At 42.9% G+C, this 22,879-nt stretch overlaps 3 protein-coding genes across 8 annotated transcripts in view; 1 reads left to right on the top strand and 2 right to left on the bottom strand.

Annotated features, from left to right (window-relative positions):
- Positions 1-421: 421 nt before the first annotated feature.
- tnfsf14 (TNF superfamily member 14) lies at positions 422-5,032 on the bottom strand. Its single transcript, XM_079365586.1, has 5 exons — positions 4,965-5,032; positions 3,982-4,193; positions 2,003-2,036; positions 1,860-1,907; positions 422-1,656 (listed from the first exon to the last, which is right to left on the bottom strand). The coding sequence occupies exons 2-5, from the start codon at positions 4,171-4,173 to the stop codon at positions 1,235-1,237; spliced, it is 696 nt and encodes a 231-aa protein (XP_079221712.1). The 5' UTR covers positions 4,174-4,193; positions 4,965-5,032; the 3' UTR covers positions 422-1,234.
- A 134-nt stretch (positions 5,033-5,166) lies between these two features.
- On the top strand, positions 5,167-8,069 carry tmed1a (transmembrane p24 trafficking protein 1a; the record flags this gene model as incomplete). The annotated part of the gene is made up of 4 exons (XM_079365585.1): positions 5,167-5,373; positions 7,007-7,104; positions 7,307-7,493; positions 7,633-8,069. 4 exons carry the CDS (start codon positions 5,167-5,169, stop codon positions 7,849-7,851), a joined length of 711 nt encoding a protein of 236 aa, XP_079221711.1. The 3' UTR covers positions 7,852-8,069.
- A 195-nt stretch (positions 8,070-8,264) lies between these two features.
- dnm2a (dynamin 2a) overlaps positions 8,265-22,879 on the bottom strand; it is a 28,230-nt gene continuing 13,615 nt past the window's right edge. For 2 of the 6 annotated variants that reach the window (XM_079365561.1, XM_079365557.1), the window contains exons 12-21: positions 21,985-22,055; positions 19,943-19,994; positions 18,872-18,883; positions 16,671-16,781; positions 14,785-14,894; positions 14,553-14,664; positions 14,207-14,371; positions 13,396-13,619; positions 12,950-13,213; positions 10,172-12,626 (exon numbers count right to left, since the gene is read on the bottom strand). In XM_079365561.1, coding sequence (XP_079221687.1) covers positions 12,554-12,626; positions 12,950-13,213; positions 13,396-13,619; positions 14,207-14,371; positions 14,553-14,664; positions 14,785-14,894; positions 16,671-16,781; positions 18,872-18,883; positions 19,943-19,994; positions 21,985-22,055 — 1,194 coding nt within the window. In that variant the 3' untranslated portion in view covers positions 10,172-12,553. Of the gene's footprint in view, positions 9,016-10,171; positions 12,627-12,949; positions 13,214-13,395; positions 13,620-14,206; positions 14,372-14,552; positions 14,665-14,784; positions 14,895-16,670; positions 16,782-18,871; positions 18,884-19,942; positions 19,995-20,909; positions 21,128-21,984; positions 22,056-22,879 lie in introns of those variants that run through there. The other 4 variants (XM_079365562.1, XM_079365558.1, XM_079365559.1 and 1 more) reach the window with 3 other exon arrangements.

Raw genomic sequence — 22,879 nt, forward strand, 5'->3', positions numbered from 1 at the left:
AACGAAGTTACAGTGGTGAGAACAACTTTTCCTACACTAACCTGTTTACACACACAGTCATGTGACAGACCTTTTCTTTTTGTCAGCCATTGCGCTCAGGGTCTGGGGTTGGAAAGTGAGTCAGTGAATCTGCTGCTGACACCCCCTCCCCGCCATCACCCCCCCCCTCCCCGCAACACTTCCTTCGCAGTTTACAAATACACAAGTCCGTGGGTGTTTTTCAATGCGGCTTCTCTGAACAGACACATGCTCTACGGGGAAGATTTAGCAATGATTAACAACAGTTACAAGTAAGAAGATCAATGTTGCTTGAACAGACATCCTAGCAAGCGTGTTACCATGGGGATGGACTTAGAAGAAAAAGATTGTTCAGAGAAATGAAGTCAATAAAACTGACGTTAATACATTCAGAAGAAGTCAATTAGAAATAAAAGTTGCAATTTTATTGTATTGAAACGAAAGTAGGATTACACTTTAACTTAAAGCAAGGTCGTTTATTTAACTGGTGTCATCTTATAATACTTCATGGTTAATACTGTATGTTGTGTGGTTGTGTGGACCGTGTGGGTGAAGTAACTTGCTGCGACCACTTTGCAAAGCCTCCATCGCAATCCTCACCTGACTCAGCAGGAAGTGCACTCATACAGTAACTCACTTCAGTTACATGGCAGCCTGAGAAAACTAGCAGACACGATTTTCAAATCAGTTTATTTAATGTTTTTTTTTTATATACATTATCATTGTACATAAATAGAGTACACTAAGCAGTTTAATTGTCAGTTCTACTACTAAAGGAACAAATAAATATATGGATTATGTCTTACAGCAAGAATTAAAAGGAATGTGCATTTTTTCAGATTAAACTTTATGTTATACTCGACAATACGATGAGAGACAGAAGAGCGTAAAGTACGATTATTTTGTGTGACATTCAAAGTAAGTAGACAGAAAGCGTTTTTAAAAAAGTCCCTGATGTGAAAGTGCCGTGAATTGTCATACCTCAAACTTGATTTTAAAAAAACGTCAAAGTTTCCCCGCACCTCATCAAAGCCACAAGCAGTCCTGACCTGCCAGCTAAGAAAGCATGTTTCACAGCTGCTGTTTCCTGTAACTGACCCTTTTTTATTTCAGAGAGAATCTTTCATTCCTGAGACATTTGATGCCCCCTTTCTTCTTCTTAACATTCTAAGATCTGTTTTTTTTTTGTTTTTGTTTTTTTATATTCGTTTAATATTTATATCATGAATGCACCAAAGATGTTCTCAAATGATCGGAATCTCACTATTTGGGAGGAATTGCTCACTTTAACAAAAATGGCGTCACCTTCGTAGAAGTGGAACACCCCGCCCAGGTAACTGTTGGATATCTGAGCATGGTTAAAAGCCCAATCTCTGCTCTTGCCCATGCTGTGGGGGAGCTCTGAGTTTGTCCTGGAGGAGAGGAGGGGAATACTTCTCCCTTTGTACCGTTTGGTTTTCCAGTGAATTAAGTGTTGGAATGGTTCATTGCTGAAAAAGGTAACCTTGGAGTAGACGTGGTAATAACCCTCCTTCTGAATGACAAGACATCTGTCTTTGTAGTACATCTCATAAAGGAGAGGCTCTGGGTTCATGCTCCACGCCACCATGTTGTCTTTATGAACTACATCCTTTCCACCTTGGAAGAAAAACAAGAATGAAATGAAACCAAATTATTTTGAAATTTAAGATAAAGACCACATTTCATATTGCCTGATTCTTTCCACACTTGGGGAATTTTCATTAAACTCCAAAAGCTAAAATTCGATAAAAGCAATATCAGATATAATAATCCATATTTGAACACAGTGGATATGGAATTAAATTAAACAGCGATCTTACCTGTCATATGTGCGACAGGTTTGGAGGGAAGAACATCGCTGGGCCTCTCTGGGGGAGAATGAACATCTGTGAGTCATCATTAGTCTGAGGTGGAAGGTAGAATAAGACAAAAAAAGCACTGCACAAAAAGTGACTGGACTTACCTGCAATGAGCTTGGAGGACGATCCTGAGGTGGCCTGCCATGGGAATCACAATGTGTTATAACAAATATAAAACAGATCATCCTCAACAACAAACACTCCAACACAACATTGTGTTAACCATCCTGTTCTACAGAAGCCCCGAGCAGACACGAGTCCATACTTTTCACTTACTCCCTTTCCTGTGATAACGATCCTTTACAGGTGTGTCTTCCATGGTGAACTTATTTATCGCTGAGCCCCAGAGTTAAAGAAGCACAAAACAAGTCCACAAATAGTCCTCACTGTATAAGTTTGGACGATGGATACATATCAAGTCGTGGTCTGGCCCATTACAGTTACATTCTTAAATTTTTCGTTCTCTTAGATTATCAGGAAATAACCCCGATATCACAGGAACACCAGCTTAAGACCACCGAGTAAAGGACTAGAAATGAACTCTAATTATGGAAAACATTAAACTGACGACATGTTATGACAAAATGAATGTTGGCTCAAGGGCTCCTGTACAAATGTAAGACTTTTTACGTTAACTTACTGCAAGCTAAAGTAGGACAGATCTAAAAACTCACACTTGCAACAAAGCATAGACCACTTCCTCCATCGCCTCTTTACCGTGGCGTACTCTACACTCTACGGTACATTCTGTGCTCCTCTAACAACCCCCCCCCCCCCCCCCCCCCCCACTCCCAACCCCCGCCAACCCCCCCCCCCCCCCCCCCCCCCGTTTCTAAGCATGTGACTGCAGCACCCGAAGAGGACAGGAAACTGAATCACACTGAAAAAAAAGAGTGGCCATCTTTACCACTATGATGGACACATTAACCCCGGTTTCCCCTCTCCAGGACGTCAGAAGATTTCTCCATAAAGGGGATGGACTAGCGTGTACTTCTCCATATCCACCTGCTTTCTTCCGCTTAATAGTAAAATAATCCCACCATCAGCAGTTTCAGGAAAAAAAACAATTGTTCATGTGATCTGATTTGGTTTTTCATTGTTTTTATCACAAGGTCATTTACTGATGCCTCTAACGATGCAAAGCGCGCAGCTTTTGGGCATGTAGCATGAGATTCTTCTAAAGCCCATTTCTATCAAGCGGTTCAGTTCTGTTCAGTTTGATTCGATACCCATTTATTGGCATTTCCACAGTCAAAAGTTGGTAATGGTACCAAAATAAGGGATCCATACCGTCCAACTTCTGTTGGGGTGCCAAGGGTAGTGAGCTGACCCTAAAGGGTCCCTTTTATTTACTGTGTCCCATTTTTCTTCTTCGTTGAACTTAATTAATATGTATCAACACTGTGTTAGGCTGCTACGATATCACATTATTACACAGCTGACAATGCCATCTCCATCTGGCTTACACTCCGCTTATCAAATAAGGGTACAGTTAGATGTGGAAAGCCAAGCAAGATCAGAATACTGCATCAGACTGATACAAACTGTACTGACGCAAACTGGACTGCTCGGGGGAAATGGGGCTTAAATGTGTACTTATAACTCAAGTGCTAACTCTACGTAAATACAACAATCATGACTTTGCTGTTATGTTTACTCTCTATCATGTATTTAATATATAAAGCTCATAATAGAAATTTTAACATTTGCGTAGTGCTTTTATTTTTTCATCATGTAGCTTGCTGATTAAACCTCCCAATTTGTGTATGTTGTTATACTTTTGATCAAATTCAGCTTAAATGACATCTATGTGCATTACAATAATTTTGGTAATAATTTGAGTAGAATGATGTAAAGAATAAATGTGAACTCCAAAGTTTTGAAACAAAATCAGGCTGTCAAATCAAAGGTCTTTGAGGTGACAGGGAGAGTGCCGTGTTGAAGCTGAACACGGCCTTAAGATGTAATTCAGTAATTAAAAGGAAACGCAACAAAATTAAAAAAAAGGAAGACTGAGTGTGAATCAGAGCTGATGAAAAATACAGAATTATGAAACGTGTATGAAGATGAAGCTGATACTTACAGGTTCAGAAATGTGGAAGTGGTAGATGAAGTAGGCTTCGATGACCATGCCGCACAACGCCAGGCTCACCAGCATGAACAAGAGGGTCTGTGCCGCCCCAAGACGCTGTCTCTTCTGGCTCAGTCTGGGTGGCAATGGAGGCCGGTTGTCATGGGTGTCCACCACATAGGGTGACGGATAGCTACACTTCATACCTCCAGCACTGTCTCTCTCTTAATAGAAAAAGAAAAGAATTCAAAATGTAGTTGTCAGAAGGTGTTGCTTGAGAGGGGCTGCAGAAATGACAGAGAGAGGAGAGACTGAGGCGAAAGACAAAGTAGCAAAATGGGTGGGCTCACTTGTGGTTACGGCGATCAAGCGGTGAAAGCTCACTAGTTGTCAAAAGGAGAACAGACTCAAAAATATTAAGATGCATCAGCAAAGGGATCACAGAGGCCTTTGTGTTACAATGCTGCCACTGAAACCCACATTAATTTACAAAATCTCAAGGTGGAGGATCACAGTCACTTTGTGGGAGACCAAGAACAACGCGTTTCTAAAAATAAAAAAAACCCTTACTACAGTGTCAATGTTGAGATATCTTCATTCACACTTCCTGCCTTGTATGCACTCTTTCTGTGGCTTGACACGTCTGACAGCAGCAAAACTGATCAGCTCTCCAATTCTCAACATGATATCACTTTCTCATCAACAGCGTTTCCCTGCAGGCTTTGCTGTGAGGGATACAGCCAAGTTGTGAGGGGGAATGAAGGCATTTTTTTTTTGTGTTCTAAAGTCTTATGGCCTGCACAGGTCATGACAGCTGCCTTTTCTTAGAGGGAATTATAAATGCTAAGAGAGAACAAGAGAAAGAAAATGATGACACTGTAGCAAATACATGTATTTCAACTGCTACAAACCAAATAACTACCTTCACTTATTGTACAAGCGTTCATCCGCCTGTATCAGGCTCATAATAAGCAAACAGCACATGAGCATTGTACCTTGTCACCTCTCCTTAGATTTGCATGTGGCCTCAGTCCAGACTGCAGGCCGCTCCTGTTCCACTCAGACTGTGGCTCCTCTCGCTAAGCTTTGAAGGAAGAAGGAACCTATTGATGACTAATGGATTATGGGAGAAAGCAATGATACTGTGAGAGCAACACATTGTTCATGTGTAACATAGAACAAAGTAGATAGAAGTGAATGAAGTGGACTGCACACTGTAAGCGAAAGATGATGGCGGCTCCGGCAGAGCTCTGTTTGCTGACATGTTTGACTCTGACTGTTGGCCTGACTTTTGGTTTGGGGCCAAACAAAGATTTCCAGTTTACATTTTTATTACCTGCTGGAAGTACGGAGTGTTTTTACCAAACCACAGAGAACAATGGCAGCATGGAAGTTGAATACCAGGTAATTATCATTCTCTTCTCCATCTTTATATTTCTTGTATATTCCCGATGCAATGACAGTGAAATGGTGCAGTGTTGTGTTTCAAGATTTGGATAGTTTGCTTAAGTTTGAGAATAATGTCTTACTTTACTAAAACAAGAGAACAGGCATTGGACTTTGGTCTAAATGCAGAGAGATAAGAAAACCACTACTGCTGTTGATATAGATAGAGGCATGTCCTCAGAAGGGGTAAAAAGAAGAACATGACAATGAAACCTCTGGAACACAAGAACACGTTAAAAAAAGTTCCCAACATGCATCTTCATAATGATGAAAAAACCTGCCCTAAACATTAACAGCAAGATGTATCGGCCTGTTGCCATGTTTTTGGGGGTTTTTTTGGCTACTGCAAACATATCATGTCTAAATTCAAACACACACTTGTTTAACAGGCCATGTTTTTATTGTTTTCCTCAACATTTTATAGCTCTGACCTTTGTACTGCATTACACTGCAGTTATTGTTTTTTTGTTTTTTTTTACCAGCTTAGAAATATTGCGAAACCTAAGTCCATTCTTCCCCCAGCTCAGCTGAAGATGATGATACATGCTTTTATTTCTTCATGATTGGATAACTGTCACTCGCGTTTTTTTTCTTTCTTGACAAAACGTCACTTAACCGTCTACAATTGGTTCAAAATGCTGCAGCCAGATTATGAACCGGCTCCTCCAAACGGTCACAAATCACACTGATTGTGTCTTATTTACATTGACTTCCCATTCATTTTAGAATTACTTTTAAGATTCTTGTTCTCACTTATAAAGCCCTGCATGAACAGGCACCGGCCTATATCACTGAACTTGTACAGCCTTATACCCCCAGCAGATCCGTTAGGTCTTAGGTCCCACAAACCAGACTGAGGACTAAGGGAGACTGTGTTTTTCAAGTTTTAGCACCAACTTCTTGGAATTCTCTGCCTTTGGGTTCTGTTGACTCTTTTAAAAAACAGCATAAAACATTTTGTTTAATCTTTTTTTGTGTTGTCGTTTGCCTTTTTCTGTATGCTCTTATCCTTTTGTAAAGCACTTTGTGACTTTGCTCTTAAAAAGTACATAATTATTAAGTAGCTATTATTATTAGTCATTATTATACCAGCTTGCAGCTAAAGAGGACAAACCTGGCTGCCCTGCTGTCGCACATCTCTGAGCTCTGTGAGTGTTTATGGGATGAAGGGAGAGCGTGGCAGGTTAACTGTGGCATCATCACTGGAGCAGTTGACTCACAATGCTAACAGTGTTGCAGCATGGCTCTGCTACCTTTTTACAAGCAGCTGAAGATCAAGTGTTCATTAGCATGCTTATAATTGGGTGTTCGTTTCCAAAGTATGACAGGCTGAACATTACAGGTAGCTTGGTGTGATAGAAGTAAAATAATGAGAAATTCACTGAATCATTATCAGAGCTCATGAACACATCTGCCTAATTGGTATCACTGTGGTATTCTAAGCGAGCAGGCGTGTTGCTCAGTGTGATATCCGGACTGTAATTGAGTTGTGTGCGCATCATGTCTGGTGTGAAAAGCTGTATAGTGGAAATGTGACTCAGAGCCCCGCGATGCAGCATCACTGACCTCAATTTTTCCTCTTTCTGTGCAGGTGATAGCTGGGTCAGGCTTGGATGTTGGCTTTACCATCATATCACCCAGTGGATACAGGCTGGTCTCTGACTTCAGGAGATCTGATGGCCTTCACATGTTAGTCATCTGTATGCTTAACAGCACTCACCTCCTTTATATCTGCGCCATCCCTGTTCTCTTTACTGTGTGCCCCCAAAATACAAAAAATTTCCTGCCCTTTGAAAGTGATCACACTGTGCTCTGTTGTACTCTTACAGTGTATTCTGTTAACCAACGGTCACCTGTTTTCAAAGACTGACACCTTTTTGTTGTCCTGCAGGGTGCATCCCACAGATGATGGAGACTACAGGTTGTGTTTTGACAACAGCTTCAGTAAACTGTCAGAGAAGATGGTGTTCTTTGAGGTGATCATTAATAATCAGAACATCGCAAGTGGAGTCCAGAGTGAGTGGGCAGACATGGTCAGAACAGAGAGTCTGATGGACTACAAACTGGAGGACATCAGGGTGAGAGGGGAAATGAAAGAGTCAGTTCCTCTGCTGCAGTAATGAACCACGTTCAGACAGCAGGTCAATAGTGTCATGCCATTTGATGTGAATGCATCCAAGTGCCGACTTTCATCTCCCCCTATGCTTCCTCCCCCAGGAGAGCATGGACTTGGTGTACCAACACCTGGAGAGGAGCCGTCAGCTCCAGGCTATGCTGCGGGCCTTTGAGGCCAGGGACCGCTACCTTCTGGAGGACAACCTGTGGCGAGTGTCCTTCTGGTCCTGCCTCAGCATGCTTGTCATACTCACAGTCGCTGTCACCCAAATCTACACCCTGCGACGCCTCTTTGATGGCACCAAGCGAGTGTGCACATAGTTAAAAACCAAACAGTTTCATTTTTTTTTACACTTGAAATTTGACCCTTACACCTCTTGACTTTTGACTTAAGTTCTGCAATATGAACTCACGTTTATAAGACAGACATTAAATATGTAATAAAAAAAAGAAGAAAAAAAGCCCACGCAAAACATTTTGCAGAAGCTAGAAAACCAAAGCTGTTCTCACTGGAATGTTCTTTTATTGAAGTGCAGATTCTACATTTTACATCAACATTCATGGCCCTAAGCATGTTTCCGTTTTACCAACAACAAACCATATACGTACCAAATATCAGAAACCCTACCTTTTAAGAATCTACTGTGACTGTTTGTCTTAAACTGATTTTAAAAATACACCCATGACATCTTTACTGTAAAGGAAAACAAATCATGTGTTGACACACAAAAAAAAGAAAAAACAATCTCCCTGATCAATGTCTCCACCTGGAGGTTAAATAGGCAGAAACAGTGGAGTCATGCAGACGGAAAGCACAAGCTTCGACTGCGAGTGTTATCCCCTGCATTTTGAATGCTTTGTCATTTTTGCATGCAATTGCACTTCATGGCGGAAAAAATATACAAATTGCAGGAGATAAAAATCCACGGTGCATTTTAGTCGCCGTCTCCCTTTTTATCTGACACCGTTGAAACTTCCTAAGAATCCTGAGCGTCCTCAGCCACCTTCTGCCATTAGATCATTATGAATTCATGCTACACCACTGGAAAGGCACTATAGGAGAAATTAAACATGCTGTTTCTATGACATGTAACTTTGTTTGGCAAAATATCCCTAAAAGCTAAATGGTAAATAAATAATTAAATCTGGGAGATAATGAGGTAAAAACCAAGGAAGGGGAAATATCTCACTGAACACAATTAGATGTGCAAATTAGTTATATACAGTGAACTATTTTAGTGCCATAGATCCATCAGACAACATAAATAACGTAAGTCTGACTTAAAACTAACAATGGCAGTTTGAAGGTTTTCCAGACAGAATCATGCACGTCTGTGAACGTTTTGCAGCTTTTTTTTTTCTCCCCGAACTGAAATGATTATCTGTAGTTCTCCTGCAGTCCTGCTGCTGCCATGGATTGAGGTCATTTCATGTTCACTTCGGGCTGGTCGAGGTCACCATTGGTTTCGACGGGGAGCCGGGCGCCTGTTCAGGAAGAATCAACCAACATTAATCTCTTTAATCTTAACCTTCTGACATGCTCTGTGAAAGGTAACGACACTAAACTGGATCCAGGGTCGTTCATAATAAAGCAGCTGAGGCTTAGAGAGATCATTGTCATTAGAAGACATAAGACACATCCTGGGTTCCTTCAGGCAGCACCTAAAGGAGAATTGCATTTTAAGACAAAATCTATATTTCGATGCGTGCACTGTTGAAGACTTCAGATTCTTAAGAATCTTATTTATTATTCTAAACAAGGTTATTCTATGGGTTAAAATAAACTATGTATCACCTAAATAGGAGAAAAAAAATATGTGCAACTTTCAAATAGACCATTTACCCCTGAAGCGTACAGGGTGTTTTAAGTGTTCAAAAAAACAAGTTTCAGTCTCCTTCCATGAAACTCTGAGACATGAACTTTAAAACCTAAAAGGGCCGAGGCTCAGTTCTTTATTGTTAAAGGTGCACTATGGAGTTTTGGTAGAGAAATGTGAAAGTAGGAGAAGTGTTCATATTGACTGATATATGTTCACAACTTTATACACAAACTGTCCTCAGAGGAAAATATAGTTGGTGGAACAGTGTGAAGATAAAAACGCGACGTGAGAACTTACAGCATGATGAGGGGGCTCACATTAGTGAAATGTTTGTATCTTGTTAGCTCCAAACAGTGTTCCAGGGATACATTTTTGTCTGAGTAGTGTATATATATATATATATATATATATATATAAAAAAGCATAATTGTTTCACATCTTCAACTTTCATTTTAAACTTCCAAATCTACGTAGTGCACCTTTAATCTTATTCTCATTCGTTCATTTACAAGAATAAAAGGCTATAAATCATTAATAATGCAGTGGCGTTTCTGTTTTGTTGTGTTACATTCGGTGATAATGAATGTGTCTCCACAGTTTCAGTAATGTAACTCTGCAGTAGAAAGTAGAAGGTTACCATAGAAACATGATGTCAGTCTGCATTGGTTTAAATGAAGAGGGGGAGGAAAGTTGGGGCGGGGGGGGGGGGGGGGGGGCAAACCAGGAGGGGTGCTATTTGATCTAAAGAGAGAGAGAGAGAGGAGAGAGAAAGTGGCTCACACACAGGACACAAGGAGACACCAACCACCAGAGCCAGTCCCTTTATTGTACACAACACCTCTTTATTTAGTCGCCATCCTAAATCAGTTCATGATGTTTATTCAGATCATTAATTGCTACAGAGGCACTTGACAAGGGTTTGCAAAACAAAAAGAAAAGGTTTTTTTTTTTTTTTTTTGCAGGTTGGTTTCCAACCCCTTCTACCAAATACAGGCAGGGGAGGGAAAGAAGAAGGAGCAGGGTACATCCATTAGGAAGGGACACTGCGTCATGTATTACAGGGTATTTACAGTCCAGGCTTCACAGGGACAGGCTAACATGACAGGCACATGGGATTTTAAATAAACTTCGGCCAATCACAAGTTTTCCTTCTTGAACTACTTTGTATTTGTCGACTAGAGCGCTGTCACTGAAAACCAGACCTGCACAGTAAAAAGAAAAAAAAAAAAAAAAAAGAACACAGGGTGGAGAAAAAAAGCACACGCTGCCTCGAGAGTCTGGATCTGGACAGTTCTGGTTTGTTTTGGAAGTGTCTTATCTTGTCAGATTGGCTGATTACGCTTCTCTCCTCTGAGGTGAGAGGAAAGAAAAGTCCAGACTAAATCTCTAGACAGGGTGTGCCTTCAAACACCACAATCCCCACCACCCGTTCACCACCGCTACTGATCAAACCAAAAACAAAACAGAGAACATGATGCTAGCCCAACGCCGCTCCCTGCTTTTAAAGTTGTTTTGGAATTGGCCGATTAACCCTCAAAGAGCAATCCCAATATACTCATTGTTATCAAAATTCCCCGCCCCCACAACACACTGAGACAGCTCGGCCCTGTAGAAGGACCCTTCATTAAGAGTCTAGGAGAAGCTGGGGAGCGGAGTTGTACACAGCTGATAAAATTGCAACCAAAAACATTCAAATGCCCAGATTATAAATAATGCACCAGTAGGTAACCGATCTTGTCCCTCCCCCTCTACATCCAAGGCTAATCAAAGCAATGACAGGGGTTCGAGCTTCTATGAATGGGACACTATTGGTTCAAACATATTGGGCTTTGATTATTTTTATTATTATTATTATATGAAGAAGAAGAAGCAGCATGTTTCTGTCATCAACCGTGCGATTAAAATGAGACAGAAGTGCTAACTCCCCCGGAAATCGGCCTGCTATATACAAAGTGATTTTAATGCAAGGAAGCAGAAGTGATCAACTGAACCCAGAGAGAGATGTGCCGACCCCTAAATGCTAAATACCATCTTTATTCTGTAAACTTTACTGAGTTTGATCTTCTCTGAAAAGGAATCTGGGCTGTGTGCTCTAATCCAGGAACCAACAGGAATGAATTCTACCTGACAACTGAAGGCCCCCGCTGGAGTTCATCTGAGACTAAAGGGATTACATCTCCAGGCTTTTATCGACTCAAAATAAGCAGAGAGGAAGCTTCACACAAAGTGCACACAGTCTTTAGTCTCTCTCTCTCTGGTTTCTGTGCATAGTGTTCTGGTAAGGGACTACAACATCCCTGTAATGTCCGGCTTGTTGGAGGGGACAGGAAAGTGGGTAAGAAGTGCTGGAAATGAAACGGTAAATCTGTTCCGACATCTTTTCATCTTGGATGAATATTTCTTTTTTTTTTTTTTTTTTTAAAGGGGGGTTAAGCTACTCTCTCAGTGTCACACAAACCCCGCCCCGTGTGTCTACATCCTTTGTTTTTCTTTCTGCGATCACGATTTTTTTATTTTATTTTATTTTTTTCAAAGCTACGTTTATTAAGTTTATTTAAAAACGGACAAAAGTCACTCGAGTAAAATAACTGAATGGGGAAAAAACTGCGACCGACACCGCTGAGACAGCAGCAGTGATTATTACCTTCTTTTTTTTTTTTCTCCGTGTGAAATCAGTTAGGAAACGAAGAGCCAGTAAAACACTGGCGTCACGTGAGGCGTGTGAATCACACACAGATTCGACGTGGGCTTCTGGACCAAAGACAAAAGTTCGGTGGGGAGGGGAGAGGAAGGAAAGCCTGTAACTGTTAATAAGTTATTGAATGGGATGTCTGTATGCTTGTCAGAAGATAGAAAGCAGCTGGTTCTATGAGAAAAGGGCTCCAACTGAATGTGATACATCAGCTGCTACCTGATGGAAGCTAATCGTAATCGGCTGCGTTTCGTGTCATGAAACATTTCCACGGCAACCGAACGTTACAGTCGAGGTGTTAAGGCGTTCCTCTCGTTCACGTGCACGGACAGAGACGGTGTGCGCAGCTTGTTACATTGCTTAAAAGAGACGTATTAATGCGGCTGGACAATGCACAACATAAGTCTGATCCCCCCCCTCCAGCCCCCACCTCCGGCCTTTTAAGAGTGCAGATAGAAAAAAAAAAAAACCACACACAAAAACACACAATTAGGTGGACTGGGCCACGGGTCTAGTCTAGCAGGGAGGGCTCAGCAGGGCGGATAATGGTGGGCCGGTGAGAAGGAGCGCCAGGGGGTCTTCGGCTGCAACGGGGAGAAAAGATACAGAACAAGGAGTGAGACTTGCTCACATAGAGACAGTAGAGAAACCAACACAACCCGACAGAGAGAGAGGGGAAAAAAAAAAAAGGTGAAGGTTAGGGAGGAAGGATCGGAGTGAGAGTGAGCGGGGAATGAAGTCGAACCACAAAGAATATTCAACGCAGAGATGGGATGAGAAATGACCAACGATGCCTGTGATACTTAAAGAGACATTGATGAAGTCATGTTGGTGCAAAACGCTGGAGATGCAAAAAAATCTGTAAGAGAGCGATTCAAATCACGGTGTGATTAGAGGAAAGTCTTACCTGGGCACACCGGGTGGGACTCGGGCGGGCCTGGAGGGGATCTGTGGGGGTGCGCTGAAGGGATCGTGGCCACTGTTGTAGGCGTTCACGGCTGGGCCTGGTCGAGAGGGGATAGGTGGGGCACCAAATGCAGGAGACGGGTTTAGAGGGACCCCGAAGGCAGGGGAAGGGTTGAGAGGCGGCCCCGGTGTTGGGCCCCGAACAGCAGGTGGACGGCTGGGGGGCGGGGCAGAAGCAGGAGTCGGCCTGTGCTGAGGGGTTGGGCTGAGAGGAGAATGAAAAACTGACATCTTAACAATCACATCAAAGATGTCATTAAGCTCCCTGTGTAGGAGAGATGCAATAATTGTTTTTGATAATCCAAAGATTCGAGGAAACAGGAGGGGCCACTCGATTCTGTATTTCCCAGCTGTAAGACTTGAAGCTTATCTGGAACCTTCTCTCACCTGGCCTCTTGCATCCAGGTGTCGTTGACAGGTGGGGGCACTGGGGTGGAGATGGTGCTTGTACTGATGTCACCGATGATGTGCAGCGCCTCCTTGAGCGCGTGGTACATGCGCAGCATTTCGTCTCTTCGCTGGGCCTGGTCGGCTGACTCCTCCATCAGGCTGTTCTGGTCTCCGGACGAGTAGAGGTAGGCCAGCAGCTCTGAGTGGATGAAATCCTTCGCCTGAGGGAAGTGAGGAGTCATCCAACAACGGCTTTGTTTACATTAAACACGTGGAGACGCAGGTAGTAGCACCAGAGGCCAAAAGTGAAATGATCTACGGGTTTAAAAATATATCTTTACACTGAAGCCTTTTGATCCCAAACTTCAGTATCAAACACCCAAGTGAAGGTGCAGCTCCCTGCACAATGACTGTGTGTTTAAGTGTGTTTGAGTGTGTGAGTGTGTTTAAGTGTGTAAGTGTGTGTGTGAGAGAGTGTGTTTGTGTGTGTAAGTGTGTTTAAGTGTGTGAGTGTGTGTGTGTGTGTGTGAGAGAGAGTGTGTTTGTGTGTGTAAGTGTGTGTGTGCGTGTGTGTTTTAAGTGTGTGAGTTTGTGGGTGTGTGTTTAAGTGTGTGTAAAACACTACATAGAATAAAGACTGAGAGGCGTGCGCAGGTACAGATTCAGTCTGTTTCATGATCCCTTTTAAACTCCTCTCAGGAACTCGAAGGCCAGAGACTAAGATGACCTTTTGTTTGGGGTCTGTGTTGGAGTGTGCACACACTCTTTTGTTTGTTCCTGGAGTGCGTCTGTCATCTGTTGGACTTACACTGTTGATCATGAGATGCATGATGGTCTTGGGCACGAGGTCTCTGGTGGATTTGTTGATGATGCCGATGTATGAGTCGACCAGGTTGCGGATGGTTTCCACCTGCCGCTCCAGCTGAGGGTCCATGGAGAACGTGTCTGCAGGGGCAGCGTCTTCATTATCCACCTGTCGATGTCCAACAAACAAAGAGGAAGAACAAATATTTTCTAAGACATTCATGACGTTTTAGTAGTATTTAGATACTTTATTGATCCTAAGAGAAAAATGAAGATTGTTTGTATTAATTAAGACAAGTGTGGAAATAAGAAGGCTGATTGGAATCACTATTTAAGTCCCACACACATACCTGGTCCTTCTCTGGATAAACGCCTGCCCTTAGGAATGAGGCTTTCCAGCTGTCCACATCCTCTTGGGAATCACAAGCCAGCTCTACTTGGCGAAGATCCTTGTACACATTCCTATAGAAAAGGTGAACAAAGATGCTTGTTTAACAGAACCCAAGGACAAGCATACACACAAAGAACATTAGTACAGTACGAATCATTTCACACGACTTGGCTGAAGGCCACAACGCTGACCTCTGTTCTGTGTTGAAGATTGCAAAGATGTGCTTTGTGGACATGAATCCTTTTTCAACATCTCTGATCTTCAGGTTATCCAGCGGGAGCATGTACTTCTTTTCCTTCTCCTGTAATGAGACAGAAACGTGGAAATGTAGCAGAACTGACGACAGTTAAAAATGAGCCTGCCCGGACTAACACCGGCACATTTACAGAAATGTTGTTGAGCAATGTACTTCAAATAAATGAAATGAAATAAAAGTCAGACACAGAAACAGTCATAATGGAGCATTTTATATTTTTTAATACCAAGATTTATAAAAAAAAAAAAAAAAAAAAAAAAAAAAAAAAAAAAAAAAGGACAGCAGCGCTAACACTTCTCCGCTATTGAGCAGATATGATGGAATGCCTAATCTCCGTGTGGACCACCAGCAGGCTGGTGAGACGGAGAAATGTGTGCTGAGGAGAAGCAGGAGGAGAAGGAGGAGCATGAAGGAGTTCTTTGGGGTGTGGGTGTGTGTGTGTGTGTGTGTGTGTGTGGGGGGGGGGGGGGGGGGGTGCCAGCTTTCAGCAGAGACATCTGGAAGCATTTATGTCTGCACTAACACAGAGAGTGGCGCGGGCCCAACAGTTACATCACCCTCAGCTCCACACAATCCCCCAGCCCCCACCACACACACACACACACACACACACACACACACACACACACACACACACACACACACTTAAACACACACACACACTAAGGTTGCAATACTTCTGCACGTGCAGAGACAAACAAACACAAAAAAAACAAAACATGAAGGAACATATCATATGATACAGATATCACCCTCAACATTTGCTCTTTAAAAACCTGATGCATTCATGGTCCAGCGTCTACACACATGCACACCCCCCCCCCAACCCCCCTCCGGCCCCCGTAACCCAGTACGATTTCCTGCAAATTCCAAAGTCAGATCCCGGCTGGAACATTTCAGCCCGCCTGCCACGTCAGTTTGCCTCCACCGTCCTCCCTCTCACGCTCTCTTTCTGTTTCTTTTGCTTTTTCGCACAAGGCGATCGATACCAAACGGCTCGTTCGCGGCTGTCGCTTGGAGGGACTGAGGCTGTGTGGCACTACAGTTGGTCTTTTAGCCGTGTTTTGTGGAAGTATCTTTGAAGGGGTCTTTTTCTTTTATAGCCGCACGGAGAGCGGACACAACTGCAGCCTTTTGGAAGAAGATCATTTGGTGAGTGATTAAAAAAAGCTGTCGAAGCACTTTTTTTTTTTTTTAAATATTCAAACTGCAACTATCAGTACACTGACACGTTTTTGTATTTCAACTTTTGGAAAGGTCTATGATATCAGTGAAGTGTAGAGTTCCCTGGTGGTTCACACACTTGGGCTTATTTCGCTGCAGCAGCTGAACCGTGTCCGTTTATTTGACTTGAGATGGTGGAAATCAAAACTTTAAAAAGATTTGATTCTCATGTTAAAACGATTACACATTTTAAGATTATAATATCTAAGCAGTATGGGTCTGGATAAAGCGACAATTTCTATTTCTAATGTGTGAAATCATTCCAGAGAGGTAATGTTTGCTTTCTGTGTCCTTTGTCCTCCTCTCCTAGGTCAGCGACCTGGAGCTGAAGTGACCTCATGGTCTTTCCCCCCATCAGAGTCCTCCTCACCTCCCCCGCCTGCCCAGTGTTCAGACTACCTGTTCATCAGGCTACAGTTGAACAGTAGTCTGCACATTGGTTAGGCTGGGCTGGGACAGCTACACATCCAAAACGCAGAGGGCTGATGAAGTCTAAAGCCACGCTGCATCCTCTCAGATCGCTGCATCGCTGTGTGTCCAGGGTTAGAAAAAAAAGAAAAAACACACACACAGCACGGGAACAGAAAGTCCTCTCACCTCCTCATCTTTGTACCAGGACAGGTTCTCCGCAGTCAAGACAAACCAGTACTCTTTGGAGCCTCCCTTCATGATGCTGATGTTGATGGTTAACCAGCCTTTTCGGATCACCTGTGCAGGTGAAGAAGCAGCAAAAAAAAGGAAGGGTGGTAGGGAGAGAAGAAGGGAGGGGGGTACCAGGAGGATGGAGGAAAACATCTTCATCAATCAGGCTTATTCACTGGTGACACGAAGGTTGCACTCATGTTTCCACAATCATACCGGGATGTCATTGACACTAATAAAATCTGAAGTCCTTACCTGCTCCATAACTGAAAATAGGTTTGTCTTTTTACCTTCACATTCAGTTTTGGTTCTTGTGTTTTCTAGAAATACACAGTCAGCACAGAACACTGTGTGCTGTATGGATACGTGTGTGATGTTTTCAGTCAGCAGACTAGAAACCCTCAAAGCAACAAAGCGGTCCAGATGGTGTCCAGACCGAGCTACCTTCAATACAGAGTCAGGGATCGTAGGTCGGCGGTGGTATGTTAGTGTCAGTGGGTCAGTAAAAGCTAACCTATGTGCTGGGTGTTAAAAAAAAACATAAAGCAGGGTTAGTGGAGTTAAGTTGGTAGGGGACACACAGAGCAGTGTGGACACACTTCATTCGATATAAAGAGGGGGAGAAGTGAGTAGGGCGAGAAATAAGTTGCGATGAAAAAGGTTAAAAACTCAGGAGAGAAACATGAAGGGGCTGAAATCTAAACAGCAAACGTCATATTTTAAGATGGAGAGGGAGCGGACACGCGAGACCGAGCCGAGTATAAACGGTGCGTTTTATTGAGGAGCCTTTTAAGCTGTAATGTCTCTCCATATAGGAAGAAGTTAAGGGTGTGGGGGGCTTCACTGTATGTAAAAGGTGTGCTCCTATAATAAGTAAAGCTCGGAGTGATCAAGGCTTCAGGTCTGCTTTAAAACTCCCTCTCCATCCATTGGGGGACCAGAGTGAGTTATGACAACGATGAAAAATTAAAAAGCTTCCATGAGTCAAAAAAGCACAAACATGGGAGAGGAGGTCATGACACACTGTGCTAAAGAGGGTGACCAAGTTCACCTCCGTACAGAGGAAACAGATATGAGATATGAGCACCTTTAGTTTTCTATATGACTTTAAAGTAGTCAGTGTACGTGGTGCAGATGAGTTAGTAAAGATGTATGATTACCGGTATATTTGTGATTAAAAAAAAAAAAAAAAAAGATTCCAAGAAACAAAAGTGATTACATGCCAATTTTAAAATGTATGAAGTGTTAAAAACAAAGTTGGCGTACATTTTTGATTTCATCATTAAAACACGTCCCAAAGCTGTGACCTTTAGATTGGTTCTGAATCAAGAAGAACCACTTAGAGACTTCTTTTTAGTACAGAAGACATTAAAGGAATCACAACAGACAAATATCACGACAGTCGGTTAGTCGTTTGAATCGAGATGAATGAAAAGACAAATAAAAAAGGAAAAATCGGAAAAAAATAAAATAAAAGTACTCTACTGTGTGTTACTGATTTCCTCGCTCCCCCCTCCCTCCCTCTTTTATGGCCCCCGGTGGCGTTGAGGACGATTCTCACAAGGCAAACTTTTGAGTCCACTGTGCTGAGGCGGCAGCAGAGGTAAGAACCTGAAGACACGAGAACTGATGGCGTCCACAGTCAGTGGTGGAAGATTCCCCAAGTCTCTCTTTGTGGCACTTTATACCGCACTGTCTCATAAAGTGTGTGTGTGTGTGTGTGTGTGTGTGGGGGGGGGGGGGGTGAAAACATCTCAGAAAATGGTTTCAGTGGACAAAGGGTAAAATGTTAGTAGCGACCCAGATGTGCACAATTAAAAGACAATTACAGTCTTGAGACCAAATTAGATGCGCTGTGTTTAACTCGAGAGACAGTTCCAAATTACTGGTAACTGTGTGCTAAAGCTACAATGATCCATTATATCAGCCGTGAGACTCTACCTTTTCCTCATGGACCTCTTCGAGTCCGCCAAGCTGCAGAGGGGTAAAACAACTTCATGTGGTGACAAGTATTAACTCCCGTTATCTCACAGCTCCTTTGTCTCCTCCACCCTAATCATAAAGGCTGACCTGTATGTGATGGCCTCAGTTCTTCTATGCGGTCTTACCCCTGCTGCCCCCTGGCAGGGCGTGGTTTAAATCTGTGGGGTACTTACCAGAATCTCACCCTGCGGTAATAAGAAGGGTAGGGGAAAATTAAAGCAAAGGGAAGGAGGGGGACAGTATAAAAAAAAAAATCAAGGCCAAAAGAAATGAGAAGGCAAGCAAGCAGAGGTGAGCGAAGGTCAGAGGAAGGAGAAGGGAAGGAAGGTATCAAAAGGGAGAGTCAGAAGGAGAGAAAGAGGAGAGAATTCAAAAGGTGACAAGTGAGAATGGAAGAGTCCAAGGGAGCAGCAGGGGGGGGAAAAAAGAGAGCAAGAATCATGAGGCAACCAGAAGAGGACAGAGGAAGACAGTCAGGAGAGAGAGAGAGAGAGAGAGAGAGAGAGAGAGAGAGAGAGAGAGAGAGAGAGAGAGAGAGAGAGAGAGAGAGAGAGAGAGAGACAGAGCAAGAGAGTTACATGCAATTAGAATTACTTCAAGAACATCAACACTTGGTTATGTCATATTCGGTGCTCAGTTGATAGCTGCCAGTCCCATGCACATTCTGAATTACAAAACATCAAAATGCTGGTGTGTTAATGGGGGGGGAGCAACAAGTCAATCAACAAAAACGATGGGAGCGTTTGTTGCGTTGTCGGTGGAACAACATGCCTGGGTTACATGCAGACGGCAATTAATAATAGCCATGGAAATAAAGTGGTGTTTCAGAAAAGGTGGGGGAAGCAGGGTCTTCTTTGGGTTCACTAATGCACCCCCCCCCCCCTTCACTCAATCTGTGATCTTTACATCCAGATCAGCACCTGTATCCTCATAAATCCTTTTTTTTTTTTTTTTTTAAAGACTCTGAAAAACACAAATGACATCCAGCAAACGTGACGAAACATCAGTCGGACAGAAAGAGGACCCGCTTTATAACATCATGGACAAAGATCAGGGAGTTGATGATGACAAGTGGGGAAGAGTAGTTATAATGAAGTACAGTGTCGGGTATTTCTAACAGGAACATGTAGATCTAGATTAAAGGCTCTTGGATAAATCATGGCTAAGGGGAGGGAGGGAGGTATTTATTCAGGTTGTCTTGTGATGGGAGGTATCAGTCGGGGGAGATCTGGAAGATTTCCTACCTGGTTGGGTATGGCCCTCTTCTTGTTTGCAGCTGTGTTCCTCTGTTGAGCGCTGTCGTTACACAAAGATGGACAAGAAAGAGTTAATGTGGAGAATGTCACTCTGAAACTATTCCAAATAAACACACTTAAAACAAAATGTGGTGTGACGAATGCTCCCTGACTCTCCATTCATTTCCTGTAATTATGTTTTAAAGCCTTCTGGCGAGCGAGAAAAATAATCCAGTGATCCGGTTCTGTATGTATCAGGCGATGACAAACTTTCAATAGATTTGTAACATCCAAAAATTACGTTTGTTTCTTGGGCCAATCAGTCACTCCCTGCTAAGTGCGCAGGCTAGCTCTTTAATTCAGTAGAATGAAAAAGAAGCAGCGAGAAGTTCAGCCAGTCTCACAGATGACTAGAGTAGATACTGAAGTATGTGCCAAGTCAAAAACAGACTTTGAATCCATGGATCGTTTTGAATCGGAAATAGATTCTGAATCGAATCGTGACGCCAAGAATAAAAATCTAATCCAGCCGTGAGTCTCCCAAAGACTCCCGGCCCTACTCAAGACTTTTCTTTTCAAATCTGCAGTTACATAACAGCAGAAAATGAGCTAAAGTCCCTTCATATACTGAACATCTCACAAGTCCATCCAAAAAAGAAAAAAAGATTCTAGTCACATTTCACCCCTTCACACACTGATGGCCGAGGCTGCTACTTTAAGTGCCCGTCTGTTTTCACTGGTCCCATTAATGTGCATGCACACTGCTGGCTAGGCCACTCAGAAGCAAACCAAGGTTTATAGTGTCTCGTCCAATGACACTTCAACATGTGGCTGCAGGAGCTGGGCATTAAAGCCCTGACCTTCCTGTCTAACTCTGAACACACGCAACAATCAAAACAGACAAAAAATAAAAACAAATTAATAAAAAAGATCACCAGAACATTGTCTTCACTTCCCGCTAAGGACTTCCGTCATTGCTATAACTCCTGACTGAGAAAAGGTGTTGTTTAAACTATTAGACTGCTGTGCACATACCTGAAGATGGACGTGGGTTTTTTTGAGGAATTTGGACATAAAAGTGTCGAACTCTCACACACATACCATACACACAATCCTACATCCTTTCTTTTAGCCCACCTGTTGTTGCTGTACCCCGGCGGGGAGCTACCATCATCCAGCCTTCTGTAGTCAAGACTGAAAGTGACGTCATGAGAACCGTTAAACAGGCCCCGCTGACTTCCAACGCATTACAGCAATCTACTGGCCATGCTGTGGCTAGGCAATAAACCTTCACACACACACACACACACACACACACACACACACAAATGGGGGCTTGTCTTGTTAATGGTTCAACAGCACGACCCACACAGAGGAGGGCAGCCCCACTCGACTACATGTTACTGTGAGTGCTACACCAGGGACCATGTGAATTCAACCATGACCTCTGATCCTCAAGCAGATGCACGACAAAAAAAAAAAAGACTACAAGAGGCCTGAGGTGTGCAAATCAGTTCAGTGCAGTCAGAGTTAATAGCAGTAAAACATTCAAATGGCTCGGTCTGTCGCTGCAGGCTTCATACTGACGTTCAGACAGCCAACAGCAGACAGAAAGTTCATTTGTCAAGCAATTAAACACACTTGAATGACTTGGTTTGGAGAGGGAGGGTGGGATGTGGCAAGCAGGGGGGAGAGGGGGGCAACTAGTACAACCTCGATCCCTGTGGAATCCACGTCCCCTAAAAAGGGACACGCTTGTTCTGAAGTGGCTGGATCACTAATTGGCATGCTACATCACACTGACGCACCACTGCTCACAGCATGTCATTAAAGGAAACACTCCGATTCAGTGGCAGCGATTCTGTCGAACATCTCAGACGACAGCTCGGTTTCATGTGCACGAATGGCTGAGAACTGCAGAGACCGAACAGAATCGCAAGTGTTCCCCCTCACAACATGCAGCAAGGAGTTAATCGCAGTCATAATGCCTGAGGTGAGACGAGGGTTACCCGCTAAGGCTAGGACAGGTTTGAGAGGGGAGGGGTGCGTACTTAGCAAAGCCTATGAAGTCCTCATGGTTGGTGTTGATGTAGGACAGTTCAATGTCAATCAGCAGCAGAACCTGAATGAGAGGCGGAAAATCATGATTAGAACGGAGAGATCTCAATTTAACACGACATACAGAGAGCTCACTGAACAAAAACATCTCCTTCTAAATGTATGCATAGCTTTAGCCACACTGTATATCACAGCGATATTATCGATGTAGATGTGTTGGGGTTCAGAGGAAGGATTGTGTTACATGTTCGAATCTAATCATTTTTTATTCAATCTTTGAATAAAAAAATAAAAGGGTTTTCCAGACTCCTGAGGAACTCAAACAAGATGAATAAATCCCACTATGGCTGCTTCTCTACCATGATGCATTGTTATACTTAGCATTGATATAGTAAAGATATAACGTGTATAAGACCATCATGCCTCAATGAAGTAATAAGTCCGAACAAACATTTGTTCATCAGTGACTGAGCAGGGCAAGCTGTTAAGTTTGTAAAATGTATTTTCATTCTTATTCTCAAATTCCTTTGAAGTGCTGAGTTTTCAAAACCTTTATGCGGATGATCCGTCCTCAAAAAGGTTTAAAGGGGACATATTACAAAAAATCCACTTTGACAGTGTCTTGGAACATTTATTTGGGTAACCTGAGTGTCTGTAGACCCACAACATCTGAAATAAATCAATCCAGTCCTTTGTTAGTGGTCTGCATCAGTCTTACAACACGGAGAAAGATGCTTTCAAATTTGCTTTCCTTGTGACATCACAGTGGGATTCTAGTAAAAAAAAAAAAAAGATCCTCTCTCCTGGTATCTCCAACCATTGCCTCCACCTCCCGCCTAGAGCAAAACTTGGTACACCATTTTTATTCTAAATACAGAGGAGTAATGT

This window comes from Symphodus melops (assembly GCF_947650265.1).
Source record: "Symphodus melops genome assembly, chromosome: 17".
NCBI classification, from domain to species: domain Eukaryota; kingdom Metazoa; phylum Chordata; class Actinopteri; order Labriformes; family Labridae; genus Symphodus; species Symphodus melops.

Excerpts from the sequence above, each read along its gene's own strand:
- tnfsf14 (XM_079365586.1), bottom strand. The coding sequence starts at position 4,173 with ATGAAGTGTAGCTATCCGTCACCCTATGTGGTGGACACCCATGACAAC. Across the intron at positions 2,037-3,981 it reads ACTTCCACATTTCTGAACCT|GCCACCTCAGGATCGTCCTC; the intron begins GTAAGTATCAGC and ends TTCCCATGGCAG. Across the intron at positions 1,657-1,859 it reads ACCTGTCGCACATATGACAG|GTGGAAAGGATGTAGTTCAT; the intron begins GTAAGATCGCTG and ends TTTTCTTCCAAG.